Below are 11,009 nucleotides of genomic sequence, written 5' to 3'. Positions count from 1 at the left end.
GGTTAACAATACCAGATCGATAGGCTAAAAATGCTTTTGAAATGCTTGTATGGGAGGTGTAAACTTTCATTTGGTTTAAACAAATACGTAAAATTTTTTTTTTTTGGAGAAAGGGGTTTCCAATATTTTTTTAGTGCGTAATTAAAGTAAGTGTGCTTATTACCCATAGTCATATAAAATAGCAACCAGTTATGAAACTATTTATTAATATAAAATAAACATTCTAAATAATCGCAACAATGAAATAATGTTTTATTTAAATACTTGTCATACAATACATTAACAACAACAGCAAACGGTATGCCATGTGCAAATAAGTAGTATGTAGTATACGAATGCTCGTGAATATTTTTAGGGATGTGAACATTTCCAAAGAAATACATAAGTACACATACATACATTTATAGCACATTTATATACTTACACATAAAATTTTAGTGAAAAGAGATGTATTTTGAAACCTAAGGTCCCAAAGTTACTAAATATTTAAGAAATCACTCAATATAGCAGTTCTGATTACAAACAAACATTAGCAGAACACAACTAGATAAAAAAGTACAGTAATAATATTCTCGAGATAAGGCACCCAATAAAAGCGTTATAATCTTTACCATATTTTTAATATAATATTGCTTAATGACCACCAACTTCGCGAAGTTCACGGTTACCCAATGGCAATGGTGGGCGAAAATTGTTGATCACTTTACCGTTTAATTCATTGCATGGACACTCTTCTTTAACAGCGTAGCAATTAAGATTACGCATGGCATTTAGTTGATCGCGTGATACTTCGATTGGCGTTTTAAAAACAATCCAAAGGACCGATTCTGAGCATGGAGGAGTGGTTAGCGAACCCTCATAGGTCCAATAAGCAGTGGAGTTGGGTAACAGTTTGCCAGGATCGCAGGCATTTGGTAGAGTGACGCGATCACCTTTGTGCAAAACGAAAGGCAAAAGACTAGTAATTTTCTCCAATTCCGGATGGGAATTGTCGCTGGCCTGAAAAATATGACAATTAGTAATTGGTGTTTGTCAATACGCATTTTTTTTACCTTAAGGAAAACTCCCAACACAGCTAAGCCGTCTGGCGCAGAGGCTGCCTCACCGAACGTCTTGTACTTGGTAGTATTCCAGTGAACGAGATGCAATTCGCCAGCGTATGAGACACCGTCAACAGTGTGCTCTGAGCCTTTGTCGTCTGTGCATCCCCAATGGCTGTGAAATTGCTCCAATTTGTAGAGATCCGTACCCAGTGGGCCGCCAGTCAATTCGGAATCCACCCCTTTGACTTCTACTTTCCAGCAGTAACCTTTTGAGAGAATTAGTAGGCGGATTATAATAATATTTAAAATAAGAATGTGGATTTATTGATTGCAAATCTTGAGCGAAGATGTATCAACTACTCATGGGGGTATGTCGTTGTAATGACAAATTTTTACAAAATGATGCTTGAGATCTTTTTCTTTTACTGTAAATATGTATGTATGTGTATTAAGGAATCTCATCCTTCATCCTGTAAATGAATGTTTTCTAAGTGAATCATAAAAATTCGTATAATTCAAGTCTTTTTTGCAAAATATTTTAATCCAACTTAGGTCTTTCGTGAATACAACTTATAGCAACTTTTAATCATATTTCCTAAGAGCTGAGCTATCGATACGCCGATTTTGTTATGAAGATTTCAGAAAGGTAGAATGTATCATCATTATAATATAAGAGAGATTAAATTAACCCAGTAACATACCAAACATTACATGATGTATCAAAATTAAGAATTTTGCACGAATATTTCATAAGTGACCTACTAAAGGTAATAGATCCAGTCGAATAAATCGTAAAATTATGTTTTCACGTTTTCTATTTTGATTAGAATTGAACTGAAATAGTGTCGAAGGAATCAGCAAAAACATATTAGGGAAAATCTAAACTACTAAAATTTCTTATAAACAATGGCTTGTTGGCAAAAAATTTAGTTTTCATAAAATTTTAGGAAAATCATACCATAACCGTAATTTTTTTATTTAATTTTTTGGGCCATAAAATATTTAGAACCACCATAAAAATGCAGTTTCCTTTAAAACGGTTAAAAATTATGGAAAAAATTGTTTATCCAAAATACATATATGTAATACTCCTATATTGGCAGTAAGAGCTAGTACCGTCCGAAAACACTACAGTACAGAAATATCAATAAACACGGACGAAAGAAAAGGAACACATACGTTTATAAATAAACATGTACACAACACATATACAAAAACGGCACTCAAGTACACAATCCATTGACAAAAACGGTACTAGACTGTCTCGCTTTGATTTCGGAATGCTTACACATTGAGAAGTTAGCTTACTGCCAATATAGAAGTATTACATATATGCCAAAATAACGATTATTTTTGATAGAAAAAAAACGATTGAATTTGAAATAAAAATCAAAAATAAAGATTTTGTAATGATCTAAAAATCAAAATCTTGATATTTAACTGTTATTTTCGGTCCCTGTGCACTTGTAATTATTTATATTTAACACTCTATTTTATTCTCGGACAAATTGTGTTGGTGTATATGCGTGTATATTGTTAAGAGCATTTCGCATTTCTTTTGCAAAATTGTCTAATACAATTTTCTTGGCAATGAGTGGAAATCTCTCAAGTGGGCCACCCAAAATTGGACGGTCAAGATTTTTTCGCACAAATCACTTTATTCGGTTTACAACCGTAAAAAAAATATAATTTGAGCAATTTTGCTAAATTCGAAGTTTTACAAGAGTTATTGTTACTAACTTTTTTTTATGAATTCAGTAATTATTTATTATCCACTAATTCATAGCATGTATCTTGCTGATTAGACACGTTTTAGCCTGATTGTTTCATTTTTTCAAATAATGATTATTTTGAATAAATTTTAAAATTTTTTTTTTAATTTTTTTAAACAAATGGAAATAATTATTACTTCTCGATCAGATTTTTTAATCGCTTACATTGAATATCAATCCTTATTCTATAATACATTATTTAAAAGAAAAAAAAACGGAAACTTGCACGGAGTCGCTAGTTATTAATTTATTTCGCTCCTGCCACGGGTGCTCTTTTCTTCATGGCGCGTGCCGCTCGGACTCGCAGCGAGCGTGCTGCAACCAGGGTACACAAAAAAAAATAAAATTTATTTATAAACATAAGCATATATTATTTCGTATAATCTTTTTTAAAGTTGTATACATAAATATGTACATACATAACATGCATATTTATATATGTACATAACTTGGTATATGTCTTGGAAACCACAATTTGTGTGTATTTTAGAGCTTTTTCCAGTCACATGCCGAAATTGTAATATTTTTCCATATTTTAATTGTATGTATGTATGCTACGTGGGTTTATCACCCGCACTTAACCTACCTGGGAAGACGCATGCAATATTACCGACAGTTGGACATAAATATGTATGTATGAATGCATTTAGTTCACCCAATCTGCCGCTACTACCTACATAAAATGTATAAAGTGCCACTGAGCAAAACTACTTGAGAAAAAAGCATTAGTGTAATAGCACGAGTGCAACACCGTACACGTGATAGAAGTAAAACTTCTTAAAAAAGCACATGTGTGCGCCCCACACCCGGTAGAAATCTTAACAAAAATTGAACTACGAGGCAATCAGACGAATACAGTTGTTTATTGTATCCAAAGTCGGTACCAAGTTGATAAGTTTTTATCAGTTCTCACAATTTTTTTTTAATTTTTTCGAATACAAAGGATATGATCATTATTTTTTGCTTTATTCCGTATTCGAAAAATTATGTTTCAATGGACACATCGATTTGAATATTTGAACATTTTTAGCAATTTATTTGACAAAATAAAACATTTAGATTACTGTTTGTATTTTCGTCGATTTTAAATTTGCTACCCCAAAATAATTGATATCAAATAAATCACCTCTGTGAGGTAAAATTTTCGAGTGACAAAAGCTGAACTAGAAAAACAAAATTTATGATATCAATTTCGTGACGAAAATTATACACATTTTTTAACTGCCTTGGAAACGCACGGAAAACTTTTTTTTATTTATTCGGAACGTGGCGAAATTCCGTCTACTGCTACAAACACAAAATAAAAAACAGAACTTTTGCAACGATTTGTATGAATAAAAAACATTTTCCGTACGTTTCCAAGGCATTTAAAAAATTCGTACAATTTTCGTCACGAAATTGATATGAGTTTCTAGTTCAGCTTTCGTCACTCGAAAATTTTACCTCAAAGAGCAGTTTTATTTGATTTATGTATACGACTTTAAAAAGGATATAAGGAATTCTATTTTTTGCGTTCCCTTGCACCGCGAATCTTTTTAGTGGTAACCAAATTCCTTCAAAAAAAAAGGCTAAAAAAGGCGTTGTGGCTGAAAATGGTAGCTAAAATTTTTTACTTACATATACATTAAGTATACATGCAAACATTTTCAATAAGTAATGGTATAGAAAAACAATGAACTCTGGAAAAAAAACTAATATTTTATCCAACCAAAAACCTTTTTGTATAAAAGGGGAAATATATGACACCAGCTTGCTGGCTCCATCAAGTGATTGTACCATCAGGCTCCAAGTATATAACTTGCCAGCATGCTGGTACAATATTTATTTCTTTACAAAATGAGGTCGAGGAAAGATCGAGACGATTAGAGCCGAAATTTCATAATTTTTCTACAATTTTATTAAACAAAATTCACAACTGCAATATCATGAACTTAATCTTCGACAAACACGGCTTTCACTCATATAGTGCAAGAAATTTCCGCCCAAATACTTTTTACTTAGAAAATTGAGCTAATTTCTCAACTCATGACACCAGCATGCTGGTACAATCATAAAATTTTCAAATAGTCAATCGACTTGATGGGCCATTTAACAAATTAAGCATAAAGGGGCCGTAAACTTATCTATTTTAAACTATAGTTAAATCGTTAATAGTTAAGTTAACAGCCCTAACACTTTTACAGTATGTATGTATAAAAACGTAAGGAACAGTCTTTCTTAAATAGTTTAAATTAAGCAAATATACAACTTTTTCATGTCAAGTATGAATAAATTCTCCAAAGGGTTAAAAAAAGGTCTAGGGGCAATTTTAAATTTATGTGGCCAAAAAAGGTAAGTGGTCGCTAAATCTAGCCACCAAAGGTCTAAAACGGCAACACTGCAAGCGGCATGAAGGCAAGAGCAACCGTGGCAGGAGCGAAAAAAATTAATAACTAGCTACTCCGTGCAAGTTTCCTTGTTTTTTCAAATAATGCATTATAGAATAAAGATTTATATTCAATGTAAACGATTAAAAAATCTGATCGAGAAGTAATAAATATTTCCATAAAAAAAAATAAAATTTTATACAGAATAATGATTATTTGAAAAATTGAAACAAGCAGGCTAAGGCGTGTATAATTAACTATTATCTTGGAAAAAATCAGCAAGATACATGCTATGAATCAGTGAATTCATCAAAAAAACAGGTTAATAACAATAACTCTTGTAAAACTTCGAATTTTGCAAAATTGCTCAAATTATATTTTTTTATGGTTGTAAACCGAATAAAGTGATTTGTGCGAAAAAATCTTGACCGTCCAATTTTGGGTGGTCCACTTGAGAGATTTTCACTCAATTTCATTATTTCTGATAAAAGTAAAAGGATTTCCTTTCCAAATCCTTAAAAAAAACTCAAATTTCTCAACAAAACTGTTTAATACGCGAAGTATGCATGACTTTTGATGAATCAGTTGAGAATTTCAGGATATTAGAAATTATAATGTAGCAGTGAGAGTGGCAGTAATCAGCTGTTATTTTAGGAGCAATACGTACATGTGTTTTAGTGGTAACTCTCTCATAAGAGCAGTGTCAGTTAGGGTTGCCAACTGTACTTTAATATATAGTATTGCATCTTTTCGGTCTGCGAACTGTATATTGTTGTAGTATGCAAAGGTACTACATTTCTTCATTTATAAATATAAATATACTAGCAGACCCGGCGAACTTCGTCCCGCCCAAAATAAATTTTTTGTACACGGTCAAAAATTTGGGTTTAATTTTTAAACCGCGCTGGGACTACTGCCTTTTTTAATCTTTTATAGTCTACTTTTTAAACCAGTCAATAGTTTTAAGCAATTTTTAATATATTGTGGTTTAAATTTTAGTCCAAAAAGTTCGTGGTTTAAAAATCAAACCAAAATGTTTTAATTCTAGTTTCTAGGTTTCATATATAGAAAATTTGGTTTAAAATCTAAACCGAAATAGAAAATGTTTGCACACAGCGAAATGTGGTGTTGATTCAAACTCAACATATAAAAGCACATTTATGTATATGCGTGGGTGCAAATCTGCTTGATACAATTGGTTGCTACTAAGGCTGTCCGGATTCAATCCCCATCAGACGGAGCATGAAATTTTATTTTTATTTTTTATTCTTAATTATGAAAATGTTTGGGTTTAAAATTTAAACCGAACTGTTTAAATTCTAAACCCAATATATTGGCCCTCTTTTTTTAAATTTAGAAGGTTTGTATTTGAAACTGAATTTATGTAGTTTGGTCATATATGTAGTCTAAAAAGTTTAAAATTAAAACCGAAATTTTTAACCGTGTATTGAAACATTTTGGTCCAACATTTTCACCAAGAGTTCACGTTCATGATTTTTAGTGACGCATTTGTCTTCTAATATTACGGTTTGGTGGTTGTCAGAAGGCATATTTGCCGTCTTAAATAACTTAGCAAAACCGTACATGCATACAAAGATACGTAATAGTTTCAGTGCGTTCGAAAGGGGCCACGTCCCCTTTTCAAATAACCCAAATTTTCTCTAAGAGCATCGGATTGATTTCATATATCTCTATACCATTTTCGAGTAATTTACCCTGGTAGGTGCCACGTCCCTTTTTCCAATAGCCCCAACTTTTCTTCATGACCAGTCGCGTTTTATATATTTTGTACATACCAAGTTCCAGTACTCTTCCTAGAACACATTCAGAGATATGCAGTATGAAAAATTCGATGTGTATGGGAAGTGCCACGCCTCCTTTTCCGATAGCCACAATTTATCTCCATGAGTATGCGATTGCTTTCATATATCTCCATACCAAGATCGAGACCTCTTCCATTTACATTTTCCGGGATATGCAGTATGAAAAATTCGGTTTGTATGGGAGGTGCCACGCCCCCTGTACCTAGCAGTATGAAATATACTTTACATCCGATTCTCATACCTACCATATATAACACAAAAAATTTCATAAAGATCGGTCGAGCCGTTTAGGAAGAGTTCGATTTTTATTAAATCATTATTTTTTAAAAATATTTTTTCTCGGGTTCACAACCATTCATCTTTTAAGTTGGAGCCAACAATACACACTCACAAAATTTCATTGAAATCGGTTAAGCGGTATCGGAGATTAGCGTAAGCGAACACAGTGACACGGGATATTTATATATTAAGATACCCTACTATAAGCACCTACCATAGATACGTTTGCGTACCAAATTTCAATTTCATTTGACTTATGGTTTTGAAATTATAGCTGATAAAATTTTCCACGCCTATGGGATGTGCCACGCCCCCTTTTACAAACCCATTTATATATAAGCACCTACCATTGATATATCTGCATACTAAATTTCGGGACTTATGGTACCAAAGTTATAGCTGATAAAAAATTCCATGCCTATTGGATGTGCCATGCACTCTTTTCCAAACTCAATATAAGTACCTACCATTAAAATGGCTGCGTACGAAATTTCAAGTTCAAGCGACTTATAGCTCCGGAGTTATAGCTGATAAAATATTCCAGGTCCATGGGATGTGCCGCTCCACCTTTTACAAACTCACTCATATATAGCCTACTATAAGCACCTACTTAGATACGTCTGCGTACCAAATTTCAATTTCACGTGACATATGATTCCGAATTTTCCACGCCTATGGAATGTTCCACTCAGTTATATATGCCTTACTTAAAGCGCCTACCGTAGACATGCCTGCACACCAAATTTCAGGTTCTTGGGACTTATGGTTCCCAAGTTATAGTTGATAAAAGAGTTCACGCCTATGGGATGTGCCACGCCCCTTTTTACAAACTCATGTATATATAGCCTACTGTAAGCACCTACCGCAGATATGTCTGCATACCTAATTTCAATTTCATGTGACTTGATGGTTGTGAAATTATGGCTGATAAGAATTTCCACCCCTTTATATATACTTTACTGTAAGCACCTTTACTGTAAGCACCTACCTTAGTTATGTCTGCATACTAAATTTCAAGTTCATGTGGCTTATAGTTCCGGAGTTATAGCGGATAAAATATTCCTATGGGATGTACCTTTTACAACCTCATTCATATATACCCTACTATAAGCACCTACCATATGTATGACTGAATAACAAATTTCAAGTTCATATAATTTATAGTTTCGGATTTATAGCTGATAAAATATTCCACGCCTATTGGATGTACCACGCCCACTTCTAAAAACTCATTTATTTATACCATACTATAAGCACCTACCATATATATGACTGTATACCAAATTTCAAGTTCATGTGACTTATGGTTCCGAAGTTATGATTGATAACAAATTTCTCGCCTATGAGATGTGCCACGCGCACTTTTACAAAGTCATTTATATATGCTCTACTGTAAGCACCTACCATATACAATGTACTCCCTAAATCTTTTTTTATTTCAAAATAAAGAAAATAGGGGCATACTTCCTCAAATATATAGTAGATATATCCTTCTCTTAGCGTAAAATAATTTTTGGGGATGTCTCGGCCACAGGACCACCTATCGTGTAAGTTTCAAGTCCAAATATTTCTTTTAAATTGGCTAAATTGTTTTCTAAATATGAGCCAAATCAGCAAGTAAATGCAATTTTTATGACAGCGCCACCTAGCGATTAAATTTTTAGCCGAAATATTTCTCTTCAAGGTGCTGAAATATGTTCCAAATATGAACGAAATCGGCCCAGCCGTTTAGTAGTTTAGTGACATTCAATATACGGAAAACTCTATGATATTGTGAAATCGTGACGTCTCGGCATTTTTCGGCAACAACAACAAAAAGATTAAAATTTTGTTTAATCGAAAACCCTTCCACACAGAAGGTCCAAAAAAGTACTTTTTACAGAATTGAAATCGGTTCTGCCGTTTGGTCAGGCATCGCCGTCATACGGAAAACTTTTCATTTTTATATATATAGATTTCAGTAATTTGCAAGAAAAATGTGTATTAAAATGGATGGCTTTTATACACGAAATAAAAATATTAAAAGAAATATTCTTTAAAATACAATATCGTAGTGAGTGAGTTTATTAATAGAACCACAGATCAGAAATTGCAACACTTAAAAATACTTAGTTATTTAAAATTATTTCATTTCTGCCCTCTATTCCTGCAACTTCAGCATACGCAGAAAGAATGTGAAATGGCGAGATGAGGAAAACCAAGCGACTTCCTCACTAATAAAAAATGAAGTTTTGATTTATATTAATTTAAATATTGATTGCGATAAAGCATATGATACTTTCAAATAAATATATTTTTATAGAGAAAATGCATAAGAAATATAATGTATGTATACTTAAAAAGCGTTTTTACTTTTTGTTTTAAATAAAAAACTATATATATTTGCAGTATACTATATTTTTTGAGATTTTTTTGAAAAAGTAATGTGCTATAAATATCTTAGAAAATGTTGGCAACCCTAGTGTCAGTATTCTTTACTGCCACTTTTAGCGAAAAATATATATTTACTGCCGCTACCGAAGCACTTAACTAGATACCACGATTATTTATAATTTTTTAGAGAAGTTTCTAGACGTTAAAGTAGTCAAATATACTTCAAATAAAACACCAACAACGAAAATGAGAATCAAATAAACTTCGTAAACTCTATAAACATGTATCATATTTTTGCCAATTTTTTTGTTTTTACCTTTCCCACCTGTGCTACTACTTATGTATTGTAATTGCACTAACTAATCGCCGCTTGGCGCGCAATACCTCGTATCCGCCAAATGCAATACCACGTATGAGTGGCATAGAAAAAAAATTAATTTTGGTTACCCTGTCTCAATGCCTCCCTACTTCACAAATTTAGTAGTGCATAGTTATAGCAGTAGCTCATATTTAGTAAGTTTAGTTAGGAACAGGGATGAAAAAGTAGGTACAATTGTGCCTTTTACTGCCGTTTGCTGACCTAATGGTACATTAGCTCCAATCACTAGATTTTAGGTACAATCGTCTTTTCAGGTAAATTTTAAATTTTCTTTTTTTTTTCTCCATTACTGTGCGAATATATTTAGTTTATTTCAAAATTCGAAAAGAAAATTGAACACTTCAATTAAAAAAATGCATTATTTATTGCATTTTTTTATTCGCATGCAGCTGTGCATCCTTCACACAATTTTCTATTCCTCGAACAACAAGTGCGTTTTAGTGCTATTCAAGACCAGATTCTGTCGAAAGCGCTAAGATTAATTCGCATGGAATATTCAAAAAGCACAGTTTACATTTATAAACAATATATAATATAATAAAATAAAATGTCTATCAAACTTGGGCGTACACAATTTTTGATTCTTGTTAGTAAACTTCGCAAAGTATGTTTCTAGTTTTTTTTCGCCAATATTTATCAGTAGTCCAAATTGGGCAAAAATAAAGCTTTTTCGATTCCCATAAGACTAAAGTCTATATGTACACAGATATAGGCTCAGTTAAAAATAAATCTAATCAAGTTTAAAGTACATCCACCTTTTGTATTCGTATTTTAAAAAATTTGAATAAAAAACTACATACGAATGATGTAACTTTTTTAGGAACAATCTGTTTCATTTAGGTGCATTCATTTGATAATAGGTGCGTTCGTTTAAAATCTCCAGCAGAAACCAACCAACTGCCAAATTCCGGCGAAATGTCATCTGTTCGCTCACAAGAGAGAAATATCCCAAATAGTACGCGAACAGAAAATTT

At 32.5% G+C, this 11,009-nt stretch overlaps 1 protein-coding gene across 1 annotated transcript in view; it reads right to left on the bottom strand.

The window, feature by feature from the left end:
- Positions 1-228: 228 nt before the first annotated feature.
- CAH1 (carbonic anhydrase 1) overlaps positions 229-11,009 on the bottom strand; it is an 81,324-nt gene continuing 70,543 nt past the window's right edge. The window contains exons 3-4 of the mRNA XM_017629834.1: positions 1,053-1,309; positions 229-999 (exon numbers count right to left, since the gene is read on the bottom strand). Coding sequence (XP_017485323.1) covers positions 634-999; positions 1,053-1,309 — 623 coding nt within the window. The 3' untranslated portion in view covers positions 229-633. The remainder of the gene's footprint in view (positions 1,000-1,052; positions 1,310-11,009) is intronic.

Source organism: Rhagoletis zephyria, unplaced genomic scaffold, assembly GCF_001687245.7.
Source record: "Rhagoletis zephyria isolate East Lansing unplaced genomic scaffold, Rhagoletis_zephyria_1.1 Rzeph_scaffold_00005, whole genome shotgun sequence".
Lineage (NCBI taxonomy): Eukaryota > Metazoa > Arthropoda > Insecta > Diptera > Tephritidae > Rhagoletis > Rhagoletis zephyria.
Note: the sequence above shows the minus strand (reverse complement) of the source record. Positions and strands in the feature narration are given on the sequence as shown.